This window comes from Lygodium microphyllum, chromosome 17 (genome assembly GCF_053477565.2).
Source record: "Lygodium microphyllum isolate KBCC chromosome 17, Lygodium_microphyllum_v1.1.10, whole genome shotgun sequence".
NCBI lineage: Eukaryota > Viridiplantae > Streptophyta > Polypodiopsida > Schizaeales > Lygodiaceae > Lygodium > Lygodium microphyllum.
Genome location: NC_141151.1, coordinates 131,307,125 through 131,324,013, shown reverse-complemented (window position 1 = coordinate 131,324,013; position 16,889 = coordinate 131,307,125). Strand labels below are relative to the sequence as shown.

Sequence of the window (16,889 nt, the reverse complement as noted above, 5' to 3'; positions counted from 1 at the left end):
ACCATGGATCATTGGTGGCACCTAATGAGGGTGGGGCATTGATCATATCTAACACGCCATCCGGGCTCATCCAAGAGGTCTTGGAGTGGCTTAAGGTTCATTGCTGGATTGCCAACCAACTTGTTGATCAAGTACCCTAGGATCTCCAAGAGCTCTTGTCTATTGTTCGGGACTTGGAATGCAATAGGGTTGGGTCTTCCACATAGGTTTTTAGTCATCATGCTAGAGTGGCACTGAAGGTGTGTCCTTGGGCTTGCTAGTTTCCTTGATGGTTTGTTTGTACTCAGTGTCTGAGAATGGTAGGTCGATGGTAGCAAGAACATGCATCTAGTCTCGTTCGTCCTCAAGGCATGGGATATACTTGGTAAGGGCCCCATAGGATCCCCTAGTCCCGTCTGTCGCCCTTCAGCATGGTGGAGATAGCATCTAGGTCGACTGACATAGTCTTCCAAGTGTCCATCTCTACTCTTACAGCCTCTATTCGATTGCCTAAGAAGATAAGACCATTGCCCCAGTCTTCTACGACTCTCGTGTTGCGTATCCATGGTCGGCCTAGCAATATGTTGTAGTCCACTCCCTTCATGGCTATAAGTCAATCGAGATTTGGATTCCTACAATCTTCGTTGGCCAACTTTTCAACACTATGCAATTTCACCTTCATTTCATTAGCCAATGTGACGTTGAACCTAGGAGTCATGACTGGTGGGTTACCCCAAGTTTGGAGTACTGCATGGCTTAGCATACTCACTTCTACCCCTATGTCTACAATTCCCTTTCTTGTGACATCCCCTAGAGCTAGGACTGGCATGATTGCATGCATTTCCATGCCTTCCCAAAAGCATTGACGTGCAAGGATTTAGGTATGGAGTACAGTGTCAAACAACTCGGTATTTGAGTTTCTACATCGTGCTCAGGCAAGTCTGTGGTAAGTGGCTCATTTGAGTCTTCGACCCACTGTTTCAACTCTAGCCATAGCGTTGGATGTTGCTTAAGCAGGTCGTCTAAGCTTAGAGTTACAGGGGTGGTCACCCATGTATTGAGGAGGTTGCTAGTCACTTGCCTCTCTCCTAAGTCTACGATTCTTGGCCAATGGCCTTGATTATTTTGCTGGCCTGAAGCATTTAGCCTTTGTCTAGGTGGCCTGGATTGTGGTGCCATGCCTCCCATGATCTTGGTCGTGGGAGAGAGATTGGCGTGCTTATGCTTGGGAGATCATCGATCTCATCTTCTAGTATGGGCTCAGCATCCTTTAGGTGCTCCTGGGCCTCCTTCACCCATTTGTTTATCTTCTTGATGGCTTCGTGTTGGCGCTTTGGGTTGGGGTACTCCCTGACCTTAGCACTTTCCTTTTCAACCGTTCGTGGGGCCGACGTTTCTTCCTTTGCATCAATGACTTTCCCTCAAACTGGAAGTGTTGTGGCACTTTTGGTTTTGAGGGTGACCTTAGTGTCTAGTCTTTTCTTCCTTTGTCTCCGGCTCTTCTTTCCAACTGAGGTTGCGTCAAGGTTGCTGGACCCTGACAATGATATGTCGGCCTACTTCATCTACGCGCAAGTCATGATGTGCAATGGGATAGGTGTAGCCTCCCCATTGAGTGTCTCAACACCGAACAACCCCAATGGAACTGATGGCTCGTTTATCAAACTAGAGGATGGCCTCCACCTAGGGCAATCGACAAAGAGGTGAGTGATTCCACACTCAGCGCATTTCAGGTCAATCTTATCTATTTGTTTGCTCCCTCTCAGGGCAATGCGAAGAAATGTGTCATGGGTGACCGTAAGTCCAATACATGATTGGATCTTGGGTATGTGCCCCTAGGCCTCTACCTCTCCCCCTACCTAATGCCATCACAGGTACTGGTCGGTAGTCCATAAGGATTGCATTGCCTTCCTCATCATACAATACGTATGGGTTTACATAAGACTCGTCGTTGCTAGGCTCGTCCACATAGTGGACTAGAGTATCACTCAGTGGGTGGGTCACATAGGGTCCAAGTGGTCTAGGGATACCTGTAGTATTTATTTCTATCCTAGGGATAGGTAGCTTAGCATCATTAGGTGCCGAGAGAGCCAATGGGTCTCCCCTTCCAATGAAGTTTAGTGGCCTATTCTCAAGGTAATTAGCACAAGATCGTGACCTAAAGTCCTAGCACTTGGCTAGCAAGTGGTTCCCACCACAATGCACACATTGGACATGTGGGTGCGTTGGTCATCTCATCATCTCATGTAGTTTGTTTATGTCCATCCTAATCTTTGCTAGCTCTTGTCCCAAGTCAGCATTGTCCCAAGTCAGTGCCCTTCCCTTTGTCCTGCACACTTGGGCCTGCTCTATCACTCGACGTTGAGACCCTCTCAGAACTCATGGTAATAGAATCTTCTTGATTCGAGCACCTGGAGCTTCTTTCCTTGAGCTGGTCATCCACTCTAATAGCTTCCTCAAAGACCCTTGCTAGTGCATCTCGCTGCAAGCTCGAGTTGTCGGCCAAGGCTTTCTAGAACTCTTCACTTTGTATTCTGCTGATGAATACCGTGGATATCACTCTTCTGGTTGGTCTCTTACCCATTGGGATTCTCTTGAAGAGGCTCCTCACTTGGGTCACGTAATCTCGAATATCCTCTTTCTCTCTCTGCTTGCAGGTTGTCAAAGTACCCAGGTTCAAAAAATCTCTTGATGAAGGTTTTTCAAGCCATTGAAATCGGCACGCTTTGCAGTATTCAAACTCACGTACCAAGTCCGGCCCTCGTCACCTAAGCACAATCCAAAATTTTAGGAGCGTTGAGCAAGATCGGTTAGGCCGTCGACCTCGCAAACCTACTTGAACTATTCCACAAAGCTATATGGATCGGCCACCATAGGGATTTTCGATTGGCTCTTAGAGCCTTGGTTGACCCCTAACCCTACTAGTAGTGATGTTGCTAATGATGCAACACTTTGTTCTACTATCGTGTTATCTAGTGGTCACTTCATTAGAATCTCACTCAGTGTGAGGTCTCCCTCTAGTGCTCTCTTGCTATCCGCTACTTGCTAGGGCTAGCACTCTCTGTATCTCTCACATTTCCAAACTCTAGCGCAAGCTCCTAGTTTGCTAGTCCTGGTTGTATGTAGCTAGGCCTTGCAGAGCCCTGCAAGCCAGCTTCCTCTCTTCCTTGAGGTCTACTATGACATCCTCTATAAGTCTACCACGGTGTTCTAACCAGGTTTGAACATCGTATTTGTGCACTAATTGTTGGACGGCCTCATGAAAATCACCTAGGTCTAGCTCTTCATTGCTTCTATGGCTTGAGCTATCTTTTTCCATGTCCAAAGCTTCTTGCTCTCCCAAGTTGTTGATCAAGTTGATAAGACCAAGTGGATCCACTTCCATGATAGTGCATATCCTTGTTGCATCCGTCGTTTTGGCTGTGTTCTTCGCTTTGGCCTACCTTTGGGGATTCAATCACCCTTCTATGTCTTTGGGTCTCCTCTTACTGGTGGGTTCCTTCAAAGTTTTATGTTTGATTGAGTTCCTCATTAATTGCAACCAAGTCTCAACTTATCCTCACTCTATGAGTATGTGCGTGTGTGTGTTCTTTTCTGTGCACTGTGCGAAATTAGGCTTTTAGCTTTTTTCAAGTGTGCTTCGAGTGATGGAAATCTGAGTGAGTGAGAAAACAAAGCGTATGTAGCTTTGGCTCTCTTGTCTACGGGTTGGCTTGATAGGGTCGTGTGTTTGGTTCCTAGCTATTCTCGCCAGCTTCTCAGGTTTGTTTGCTGTGCTATACCGTTCGACTCGTTCAGGGTCAAGTTGAGATCTTACAATCAGCCCACAACACTAGACACGATTCCAAACCATTTGGCCACAATTTCTAGGTTTGTAACTACTTGTGAGGCATTTGATGGGTTCTTCTGGAGTGGGTCACGCTTCTCGCTAGTTGCTAGTTTCTAATTTTTTTCTTCCTCAGATTGTGTCCAATTTACCAATGTCCGATTTTGAAAATTAGGTGTCCGATTTACCATTGTCTAATTCTAAGAATCGGGCAGGGTTGGGTCCGATTGTCTCAATCAAACAAGGTGTGTCTGATCGGACAGCTCGAGTCGATGGTTCGACTGGGACATGTCCAATTCTTGAAATCACACAATGGTGCTTCGTCCGATTGAATGTATGTCCGATCGGATAGGGTACTAGGTCCGATTTTGTGGTCCAATTCCGACGATCGGATAGGTGAGTGTGTTCAATTCCTTCTTGTCTGATTCTCGGAATCGGATGAAATTGATGTGTTCGATTGTCACGATTGGACAGGTCAAGCATCCGATCAGACGGGGTTTTGTGTCCGATTTTAGAGTTGGTCCAATTTGGAGCTAATCAGATTTTCAAAATTGGATGGGTACGTCCAATCCGACGAAACAGGCTTGTCCAAGTCCAATTCTGGGAATCGGACTGGTCTCACTGGGTCCGATTCTAGGAATTGGACACTATGGAAAGCATCTGATTCCGTCGATCGAAGTACGTATCGATCACGTTTTTTGCCAAAAATCTTCACTTAAATGTTGCTAGCATCTACCAGGACTTCTAGGAATCAAGAAGGAGTGTAGGCCAAGGGCATCCTATACATGAATCTCATGGAAAGCTCCGACACAATCTGATCGATTCGACGTAGTCTTGTGCCCTACAAGCTCTCTCTCTCTCTCTCTCTCTTTCTCTCTCTCTTTCTCTCTCACAAATAGACGAGAGCAGGGCTCAAACAGGGCAGAAGAGACCCTGCACTGGTCTGACGAAGGTGTTAGGCAGCGCAGGAGGCAGGCGACATGTCGCTCGAGCTCCATAACGTGGAGCTTCTAATCAGCCAGGCTATCAAGGAGGCGAAGAAAGATTTCAAGAAGGATGCGGATAATGCCTTGAACCAAGAAACCCGCCGGCTCCATGAGAGGATTGGAGGAGATGGTGAAGACACTCACGGAAGAAAAGAGGGCTCAAAATCGACCTGGACAAGCTACAAACGGAAGTGTCACATCTACGGGAGGTAAGAGAGGACGCGGATTTCAAAGCGGACCTCCGAGAGGCTATCACGAAGGAATGCCGAGAGGACCTCCAGGTATGCATTAAAACCGAAGTTGAGGCTTCGAGAGAGGGATGGGAGGAAAAAATCAAAGCAAACATGAAGGAAGAATTAGAAGGGAATAAGGAGGGATGGATTGAGGTAGTGGAGAAGAACATTAAGAAGGAGGTCCAGGAAGAAAATAAAAAGGAGGAGGTAGTCCGGGTTCAGGAGACCTTAGAGGAGGAGAGGCTCAGGAACGCGCGTAGATTGAACGTGCGTATTACCGGGCTCCCCGAAGGGGCCTCTCCGGAGGAGGACACACGCGGGCTATGCAGCCGACTAGGGTACATGAGCATGCCCTTTACTCAGGCATGGCGTGCAGGACGAGATACTACCAAGGTCAGAGCTCTGATATTACATATGAGCACACAGGAGGACAGAGCCGCTTTCTTTCGGAAGCGGATTTCACTCCGAGGGATGACTGGGGCTCCCATCTTCATGGATGAGGACCTGAATCAGATGCAGATTGCACACAGACGAGCATGCATGCCACAGATACTCCAAGCACGTAGAGAAGGCCGTAAGGCCTTCTATCGAGATGGCCAAATTTTTATAGATGGATGCCCCACCAAATAGGGGGGCGCGGCCTATGAGACGGGGCAGAGGACTGTACAGGAGATCCCGATACGTGTGGCAGTTTGGAACTGCAACGGCTCCCTATGGTCACGACCGGACAGACTTGAGGAGATTTTACCCGACCATGATGCTATATGCCTCACAGAGACACATGAGAGCCCAGAGAGAGGGCTTGCACGCATTACAGGATTTGAGTGGGTATCTGCATACCGGGCTACTACTAGGCAGAGTACATCTAGGGGCTCAGGAGGGGTGGCAATTCTATTTCGTCAGGGGATACAGAGACATATCCAGTTAGTGAGACGAGATGAGGAGGCCAGTTACATATGGATCAGAGTGCAGATATCATATGAGAGATGGATCTATATGGTAGTATGCTACTTTTCACCACGAGGGTCCAGATATGCTACTATGCAGGGTGATATTCACGCCAGAGATTCCCCCTCCCCTTATTCACAGCTCTCAGAGGACATTATTCTGTATTCTAGTTTGGGTGAGGTCTTCCTTATGGGGGACTTCAATGGGCGCACACAGAGTCGACAGTGTGAGAGTTTTGATATGGAGCAGCCAAAGATCATGAGAGCATTAGACCCTGAGGAGTTGGGGATCAGTCGGGAGTCAGCAGATACTGGGCCAGACGCCACAGGGTATGGAGGGCATTTACTTGAGCTTGGTAGTAGACATCATCTCATTATTTATAACGGGATGGCATGATGGCCATATTCAGGAGGTCTTACATGCTTCCCACATGGGGGGGCGAGAGTACTGTAGATTATCTACTCGGATCGATCGATGGGATGCATACTATCGAGTCCTTCGGCCTTGGGAGACTTCCACTCGGTGCCGATCACACCTTTCTCAGTTTCTCACTCCTCACCTCATTACCATCACCACCTGCAGATATCATACCCCACATGCATACTACCACACACTTCACTCATGAGCTCTCACATGTTTACTCACAGCATCTGGAGGAGCACATCACGTCACTTGATCCATACGCACCCCTTGATACACTGACCACTGATATCACACGCATTCTGCATGATTCTGCTACACTCAGTTTTCCACATCACACATACACGCATCCCCCTCGGACCGGTACCATGCCACAAAATAGATGGTATGATGATGAGTGCAGAGATCTACGTCAACAGCTACGCGATTTGGAGGCCAGAAGAGAGATCACACACAAACAAGCGCAGAGACGTATGCACCTCTTGACCCGCCGTAAAAAGCGGGAATGGGAGGAGGAGAGATATTGGGATATATACCACCTTCTTATGAGCAGAGATTGTGCAGAGGCATGGAGGCAAATCAGAGAACCACGCTCACCCACACTGATACATGACCCTGCAGTATGGCATGGATACGCACAGAGTTTATATCATGTACCCGCACAGCCGCTGATACCCACACCATGTACACCGAGACCGGGTATTTCATCCTTTTTCACCACTAATATGGTGAAACATGCTATCTCACGGTTACAACATGGCCGCGCTCGAGACCAGTTTGATCTTCAGGCAGAGCATATTATATATGGCAGAGACACATTGGCTCCACTCATTGCTCACCTCTTCAACCGTGCATTGTCTGAGCGGTTCCCTGACTCGGACAGAGCACACCATTGTACCTATCCACAAGTCAGGGGATCCTATGGATCCTAACACGTATAGGACCATCATGATTGGGCCTGTTTTGGCCAAACTTTATGGCACGGTGATGGAGGAGGAGCTCAGCACGCTGGCAGAGAGAGAGTGCATGCGCGCACCCGGACATGCAGGGTTCAGACGGGCATTTTCTACCATAGACCACATCTTCACTCTCCGTTGTCTGATCGACCAGACATGAGTGAAGAAACAGAGATTGTATTGTTGCTTTGTGGATTTCCGCAAAGCCTTTGACACAGTTCCGAGAGAGAGGCTTTTCAGACACCTACTCGATCTGGGGGTGGATGATGACATGATGTGGGGTATTTATGCACTATATGAGCGGGTTACTGGTAGAGTCAGATGTCTGGGAGGTATATCAGATCCCCTTCTGAGCACCATTGGTGTGAAACAAGGATGCCCACTCTCACCGACTCTATTTGGGCTATACATTGATGAGATAGCAGAGTTTATTCAACAGCGAGCCGGTGGAGGTATAGATCTCAGTGGAGCCACAGTTCATATCTTGCTATATGCAGTTGACATTCGTTGGTCTCAGATTCAGCTCAGGGATTACAGCAGCATTTATCAGCATTGGATGATTTTTACATACAGAGAGGCATGACAGTGAACCTTGGTAAAAACAAGGTTCTTATATTCCATACATCAGCTCAGATACGCAGACAGAGTATTTTCATGGCAGCAGGAGGGAGTATTGAGGTCACTGGATCATATGTATATTTGGGAGTCACCTTTACAGCAGCTTCAGGGATTTTCTCGATGACACAAGCAGCTCGTGACCGCCTCACTAGAGGATACTCAGCATTGGCTCTTATGGAGCGACAGTGTTATCAGGCACATTTCCAGGAGCCCCGCACCAAGGGGTGGCTCTTTGATACTCTAGTCACTCCAGCACTGATGTATGGAGCAGCTATATGGGGGCCAGGCCTTGCCGATTATCTATGGACATTGATGGAGAGACCTCAGGTGATCATGATATCTAGATTGATTCGCAGCAAGGCCTCAGTCCCACATGACATTGTGCGAGCAGAGCTTGCCACACCACCCATGCTAGTAGAGGCACTATTTCAGACAGTCTGCTTCCTACACAGATTTCAGGATATGGACAGAGATCGCATTGCATACAGAGCATATATGGCATCTCAGGAGATGGCTCGAGCGGGGGATACCACATCATGGTATGCACAGACTAGAGCTTGGTTTGACAGACACGGGCTGGACATTGATAGACTCCCACCTCTTCTATATGATACTCAGGCTCCCACTTACACCCTCTCTCTCTCTGAGAGGAACAGAGTCATCAGACAGGAGATATGGCATATTTATATACAGAGGACATGGGTCAGCCCTGCACAGCCACTGCCATCAAAGATGGCACATTATTATACACAGTTCTTGAGCATATCAGAGCAGGGATTCATAGAGATTCTGAGATATATGCAGATCTATATGCCACATCGATTGAGAGTTCTTATTGGACAGCTCAGGGTATCATCACATCAGCTTATGATTGAGAGTGGCAAAGCCAGTGGCATCCCATGGGAGGAGAGGATATGCCCCCTTTGCAGATCAGAGGTGGAGAGTGAGGAGCATTTTGTTCTCAGATGCCCAGCATACTCAGAGTTGAGATCTAGATACACATTGAGCAGCTCACTTCAGGGATGTATGACTGATATGGATCAGAGATCATTTGGTTGTTTTCTGGGAGAGGCATGGCACATCAGAGAGCAGAGCACACAGCAGGTCCCAGTCAGAGAGGGGCCCACCCAGACGACTATTACACAGTTCTTTCAGACAGACAGAGTGAGAGCTACTGTACCAGCCTCCAACCAGACCTCCGGGCTCACACTACAGCAAGCTGAGGACCAGCATACCCGACGCCGCACGAGGATCCGTGGGTTTCGGACCCCACAGCCACACCGACAGGAGATCCGGAGGATTCTTGATCTACATCGACAGCAGCAGACTGAGATCCGACGACACTCGACACACTGGATCTCAGACCTCCAGTTTGCTCTTTCTCCACAGCCGATGTACCACATCCTGCATCCAGGAGGGATCACCTGCTATTAGTGACTTCGACGACTGCTACTACATCCCAGGATAGTATATCTCCCTGCATCTGTTACATATACACATCGCACCACTTTATCACAACCGACAAATGTTCCCCTATCACAGCCGACATTTGTTCCCCTTTTGTAGCCATTATTTGGAGTTCCAGAGCTACATACGCACATACACATACACGACACTTATCACACTCACAGCACCGTATTTTCAGTTTCCAATTTTTAGCTTTTCATTCAGCACTTTTATTTTGGATAGCTGGACCTCATCAGTTGTATCACAGTTTGTCTCATAGGCCAGTTTTGGTCTTTAGAAGACGTTAATATAACTTTCTTTCTTTCTCTCTCTCTCTCTCTCTCTCTCTCTCTCTCTCAAAGCCAAGACTACAAATGAGGTTTTCCCTGGTCACCCAAGACCTTAAACCCTGCTGGCCAGCACCTCAACCGTCCCCATCACTCCACCTATGACTCTGAAACATCTTAGCCCTCTCTTTTTCCCATTTTTCCCTGTTATTTCCCTGTGTAGGATTGTTTTACAGTAGTGAACTGTAAGCTTTCCACTCTGATTTCTCCTTCCTATCCTACTCTAAATGCAACATAAATCAAAAGCAAAGTACTGAATTAATTTCTCATACTCAACAAGTCATCAAAAACTCTGATTTGGGGATGAAACCCTTACTTTGATGCTCGATTTGAAGTGTAAAATCTCTCAAGCTTGAATCTGTTGGTCCTACCAGCGGAACCAAAATGTAGAGGCGAGCTCAAGCTTAACTGCCAAGACCCATGAACCGCTTATTATTCAAGCATTTCAAATGAGCACTAATGGCTACCTCGCATATAGCCAACGAGCTATTCCTCTCTATGAGTGTAGTGAGCTTACCTTGATGCGCAATTGAGTTGTTCGTCTGTCAAGCACTCCGATAGCTCCACGATTCATGATGCAAGCTCAAGCATCCTCAAGCCTCTTCGTCCAAGCTCCATCCTCCATAGCCACACGCGAGACGAGAGAAGAGAACAGAAGAAGAGAAGAGAGGAGAAGGAGGAGGGCTTCTTCTCCAAGATCCCTCACCCTCACCCACTCACTCCCTCACTCACTCACACTCCCTCCCTCAAGCACTCACAAGCAAGCAAGAGAAGAGAAGAAGAGAAGAAGAAGAGTCCACTTTGCCACACATCAAAGAATGAGCTCTCATTCACTTTTTGAACTTTATATACAAAACCCTAAATCCCTTTTGGGTGGTCATCCCCTTATCCCCTTTTTCTTACATGGCCAAGGCCCTTTTTCCCATTGTCCTCCTTTCTTTCTAGCTTAATCCTACCGCTCATTCACAGTTACAAATTGCACAAGAGGGAGCCTCGCGCTCTTTTACAGAGGTTTTGGTTGCGCCTTTATATTTAAAGGTGCACCTTCTTTCTTGTGGCTTCCATGGTTGTGCCTCGTACTCCTGGTGGGCCCACTCTCTTGTAGGGCACCATTTCCTTTTTTTCACCTTGTGCCTTTCCTCTTGATGCCTCATTTTCTACTTCCTTTGCTTTGCAGTAAACAATTGTCCTAGTCCTTGTAAGTGATTCCACCACATTATCAATCCAAAATGATTCAAATGTTGCTTGGTGATGCTCCAAGTCAATCCCCCAACTGACACAAAGACAACAAGTGGGTCAGCAATGCTTGTGCATGCTGCAATTCAATGCGTAAAGAGGAAGCATGCTAGATACCATATAGTTGGGACAACGATCAAGCATTATCCCTAAACACAACCCAAGCTTGCATCCCTTTAATGAGGACCTTGGAGTTAAAAGAAGTAATTAGTTGCTGAATATATTCTAAAAATTGATTTTTCAGTAGAAATGATTGATTGAAACAAAGAGGCAAGTTGGCAAGGAGGGCCTTAAAGGCATGAACAGGCATGCAATTCAGCTCCAAGACCAAAGGATAGTGATGAATATGGAATGGAATACCTAGGCTGTGACTCTTAATTCTTCATTCTGAATAATGATGAACAACTGCTATTATTCAACCCTGTGTGTTCATTCCACCTAGAGATCACCAATGTTTCCTTTTTTATTAGTTTGTATTATTCTTCTCTCTTCTTTAGACCTAGGGAAAGCTATACCAATTCTGGTGTAAGGGCCATGAGATAAAGTTTTCTTTCGGATTCTTCTCCGATACTAGTTGTTCATATCTTGGCTTTTGGTGTGAAGGTTTGGATGAATGTTAAGCTCCCAATAATTGCATTAGCCCACACATTGCTTTGACATAAGTGGCAAGCCCATATTCATTATGAGTTTCTTGGCCATCTAACTAATCTCTATCACTTAATCTAAATTTTCCAAAAGATGAAACATTAGCTCCCCCACTCTCCATTGTTGTGGTTAACAACCAAACTCTTGTTGCTGTTCCAGGGTGAAGACATTATTCTTCTCATCATATTTGCTATCCTGATTACCTTGACTCCTTATTGTAGCACAAGTTGCCATCTGCACAGGGAACCCATTTAATATGAAGACATTCTAGTTAAGTGAAAATTAAGAATTTGATCCATGACACAGAAAAGAGAGCTAGCTTTAGTACTCTCAAAATTAGCTTTTTTCCTCTAATTTAGTGCATTTAATCACTAAATCATTCATTGTTGCATGATTTTTTTTGGAATTAAATAATGTACAAGTAATAATCCATTCATGTTAACAAATTTATTTACAAACAAGGTGATGTGTTACACTAAGGGTTGTAGAGACCAGTCATAAAAATAAGGGTCATATGCAAAAGCTACGCAATGATCCATGTCATGTAGCCGAATGTTGACATGCATTATGTAGGTTAGGGCTTTTATCAAGGCATCTCCAAAACCTATTTGGCTTAGCAATATGAAGCTTTTTCTCACTGAGAAGACTATCTAGGTAAGGGTGGGTTAGAATTTTGTCCTCAATTGGCCTGTTACGAGTCAATGCAATGACTCAAAACGATGTAGGGAGGACGGATCATGTTCAAAGATTTTAATTGCATGACATTGTTCGCCAGTGGTCATGATCTAACAACCAATGCACTCCCACTGGGAACATGAAGTGAACCATTGTTGCATGAACCTAGACTTAGATTTTGCAAGTTTATTCAATTTTACAAGATCCTTAGATGTAATTTCCACACAACTCTACTTAAAGAAGGTGACGAGCCATTCTTGAAGGGCTTTCTCTTGTGATATCTGAGTTGTGATCAACTATTTAGTTATAGAAGAGGTTTTTATAAAGATGAGTTTGGATTATTTCCATGAGCATGGTAGAAATGTATTATTAACTCTAAGAGTGTTCAAATTTGTAGCTCTCATTGTGCTCTTCATTTCTAGCTATAGAATGCCTAAATTCAATACAGTGTGCAAAAGTTATGGCAAAAAATACGACAATGTTGTCAAGCTACAATAATTGTCCACAACTTCTACAACATGCTCTATGTCCACTCAAAATGGATAAAACAGTTGCTCCTCGGCTCAATAAGCACTCAGTAAGACTCAACAAAGCCTCAGGAAGCTCCTTAACATGCATGGAGCAAGTTGGAAGAAGGAAATACTTAATGTATACCTCAAGAGGAAGAAACAATGGCTACCATGAAACCTTGAGTTGAACCTTGAATCCAAGCTAAAGCAAAGGATAAAGAAGCTCCTTGAATGGTTGGCTCTAATACCAATTGAAAGGTAGAGCCCAAGTGGAAGCACATATGCACAAGCACATAAGCAAAAGCAAGAGCTATGGTAGATGGAGCAAGAGAGAGAGAGAGAGAGAGAGAGAGAGAGAGAGAGAGAGAGAGAGAGAGAGAGAGAGAGAGAGAGACCATATATGGGAACTCCAACAATCACAATGTGTGATCAGCCTTCCCTTATTCAAATGTCACTAAAAGAATAAAGAATGAAATGGCAGTGATGGGCTCCTACTACCTATAGTGTACAGGTGTGCAGGTATTATTAGTGTAATGAATACATGGGTGATTAGGCATGGACGTCTTTACCCCCAATAGAAACAATTTGCAAATTAAATTTAAACCATATTACACTAATAATACCTATAGTGTACAGGTGGTTGCAGGTATTATCAGTGTAATGAATACATGGGTGATTAGGCACGGACGTCTTTACCTCCTCTCTGCAACCACATTTTAGAGGACCTCCAAGAACAAGTGGGAGAACTTTGAATACTTGAACTATAAGGAAAGAGGACATATTGCCACTACTGATTGTCCATATCCAAGAAGAATAGGAAAGGAGATGTATCTAATGCCGCAACAAAATACTAGACAATATGCCAAACCGCAATAAAAACAATGACAACTTGAACCTCCTAGGTAATACTTGGAAAAAAGACTTGATAAAGGCCCTTTTGGTATAAATCTAATTGAAACTAGCCTATCTAATGATTGGAAAAATGCTAATATTCTAGCTAATATGAGAGCCAAGGAGAGGGATACTGAAATTGAAGCTCAAAGGACAATAAGAATTAAGAAGGAAAACTAGGTTGCAGATGAGCCAAAGACTAGCAAGAAGGCTAAACAAAGAAGGAAATTTCAAATGGGGTATTTTGCCTTGGGAGTCAATTAGGTTTCCTATAACCTGCTTAAGGATCTTAAACGTAAAAAAGCTAACGTCACATATGGGCAATTGATGCAAATGAGTTCATCCTTGAGGAGAAAATGGCATAGACTAGTTAGTATTAGAAAAGGGAGAACGAAAGTTGAGCATGTGGGAGGTATATGCTTGTCGAATGTGAAGGACATTATACCTATTATAGACGCATGGATATATGGAAGGAAAGTTGATCAAGTTTATGTAGATGTTGGTGCACAAGTCTGTGTAATCAATGAAGAAACAATGTTGCAAATGTATCTTAAAATGATAGGGAAGTCAATGTTTAAGATTAAAATGGCTAACAGCTCAAAGGTAAAGTGTTTGGGAGTTATTGAAAACTTTGAAATTAATATTAGAGGTCAGAGGGCATGCTTGGAATTTCATATTATGCCTATTAAGTTAAGGGCATATCCTCTCATTTTGGGGTGACCATGGTTGATTAGTATGAGATCTAGACAAGATTAGTATAGAACTAATTTGAACTCTATCTAGACAAACCTACTCATAAGAGGGCAATTTTTTATATGAAAATAGGGTCTATCATTCAAGGCGCAAACATGAAAGTGATGCTGGAAGAGATTAGACTAGCGATTCAAAAAGTTCTAGCATTGATGAAGAAGATAGAGAATGGGAAGCTAGTTTACTTTCTAGAGAGACTAATCTTTTTGGGTTGTTAATGCAGGGTCCAAAAAAAGATAAGAAAACAATAAATCCTGTGCAAGAAATGTGTAACTTGTAGCAGGAAATGCATGACCTCCTACAAGAAATGTGTGACAATAGCCAAGAAATGAATATTGGATTACCTAAGTTGATGAACATGCTAGACTTGACTAATGGTGAATGAGCTAAATATTCAAAAATACCTAAAGCTATTTAAAGCTAAATATTATTAGTTGAGGGGTACCATTAGTATTGTACATCACATCAAATTGAAAGAAGGATATAAACCAATAGCTCAGAAGATAAGAAAACTTGGCACAATTCACAAAAGTGTACTTAGTACTGAGGTTCAAAATTTGTTGTTGAGGCAGGGTCTATTTACCCCATTGATGAAGTAGAATGGATATCTCTTTTTGTAATCAAACCAAAGAAGAATGGAAAATGGAGAGTATGCATGAGTTGGCTAAAAATTCTATTTCAATTATCTTGCCGTCATGAGGATGGATAGTCCTATATATGAAGGTAGGAAAAGGCTTCATTTGATTGAAGAATTCCTATAAATTGGCAAGCTAAAATATTTGGTTGATAAGGATACAAGGTTTACAATTGTTAAAAAGGCCAAGGCATACATTCTCATAAACAATCAATTGTATATGATACAGGCTATTAACGTACTGAGAAGGGTATCGGATAGCTTTGAAATTTTGATTTGTTTATCTTCTTGTCATGAAAAAGGATGTGGAGGTCAATTTGGATTTGAGCTAACCAAAAGGAAAATCTTGTTAGTAGGACTTACTTGGCCTAGTTTGAGTGATGATATTACTCACTGGTGTAAAAGTTGCCAAGCTCATCAGTCATTCACTAAGAGGGTGTTGATTCTAGAACTTGCTAAAGCTATTGTTGCCTATGGGTCTTGTGAGAAATGGATTTCATTGGACCTTTGCTAGAAACTAAAACATGAAAGTCCTATATGCTTACTATAGTCGATTATATGATCAAATCGCCAAAAGCAAAAGCCACTCGGAAATGTAAGAAAGAGGATATAGTCCAGTTTCTTATGGAGGATCTATGCTGCAAGTTTGCGATGCCATTCGAAATATTGATAGATCAAGGCCCCAATTTCAAAAATAAACTAGTTCAACAATTGATAGCAAAGTTAGATTTAAATCATAGGTTTGCTACCCCTTACTATCCTCAATACAATGAGTTGGTAGAATCATTCAATGGGACTTTGTGAAAGCTTCTCTTTAAATTGGTGGAAGACCATCCAAAGGATTGGGACAAGTACATATATCAAGATTTATGGGTTTATAGGACAATTCAAAAGGTGAACACAAGTTTCACCCCTTTCCATTTGGTATATGATCAGGAGGCTATGATACCAATGAATTTCATGTTTTCCACGATAGAGTTTGTAAGAAGATGTCCTAGATTAGCTAGGGTTGGAAGTTGACAAAGAACTAAAATTGCATACATTATAGCTAGATAAACAGCAAGCAATGGACTATTATGAGAAACAAATTTTGAAAAGGGGGGAAGGGTTCAATATGCAATTGAGGAGGAAGGACCTTGATAAGGGAATGTTAATCATGAGATATGGTAGTACTCTGGTGTTAACCTTAATTCAAGATGGTGAAAATATGAAGCAAAGAGTGAAAAAAGGACAGAAAAAGAGCAAAGACGAAGAGGCGGTCCCTAAAGCTAAGTTGAGGCAAAAAGCACAACTTTAAATAGAAGGCGCCTCGAAAAACTCTAAAAACTCTTGTAAAAGAGCGTCAGGCTCCCTCTTGTGCCATTTGTAAAAGAATAGATGGGTGTGGGCTTAAGGCATGAGGCAAGAAGAGGGAAATAGGAAAAAGGACCTTGCCACAATGACCGGTCATGTAAAAAGGGATGGGTGCCCATGGGAGTTTAGGGCCTCTATATAAAGTTCAAAAAGTAAATGGAAGCTCGTTCTTTGGTGTGTGGCTAACAAGAGTCCTCTCTTCGTCTCTTCATCTTGCTTGTGTGTGTGCTCTTGAGAGAGGAAGTGTGAGAGTGTGTGGGAGTGAGGGATCAAGAGGGTGAAGTTCTTCACCATCTCCTCTTCTCTTCTCTTCTCTTCTCTTCTCTTCTCTTCTCTTCTCTTCTCTTTTCTCGTGCGTGCGACTATGGTGGATGAAGCTCGATAGAGGAGGCTTGAGGATGCTTGAGCTAGCATCTAGGATCGTGGAGCTACCAATG

General features: G+C 44.0%; 1 protein-coding gene and 1 pseudogene across 1 annotated transcript; both read left to right on the top strand.

Moving 5' to 3' along the window:
• Window positions 1-5,135: 5,135 nt before the first annotated feature.
• Window positions 5,136-5,654, top strand: LOC148022355 (uncharacterized). The gene has a single exon (XM_087696849.1). It carries the CDS (start codon window positions 5,136-5,138, stop codon window positions 5,652-5,654), a length of 519 nt encoding a protein of 172 aa, XP_087552975.1.
• A 13-nt stretch (window positions 5,655-5,667) lies between these two features.
• Window positions 5,668-14,745, top strand: LOC148022354 (uncharacterized; annotated as a pseudogene).
• Window positions 14,746-16,889: the final 2,144 nt, after the last annotated feature.

Bases quoted from the DNA above. Each gene is read 5' to 3' on its own strand.
- LOC148022355 (XM_087696849.1), top strand. From the start codon at position 5,136: ATGAAGGAAGAATTAGAAGGGAATAAGGAGGGATGGATTGAGGTAGTG.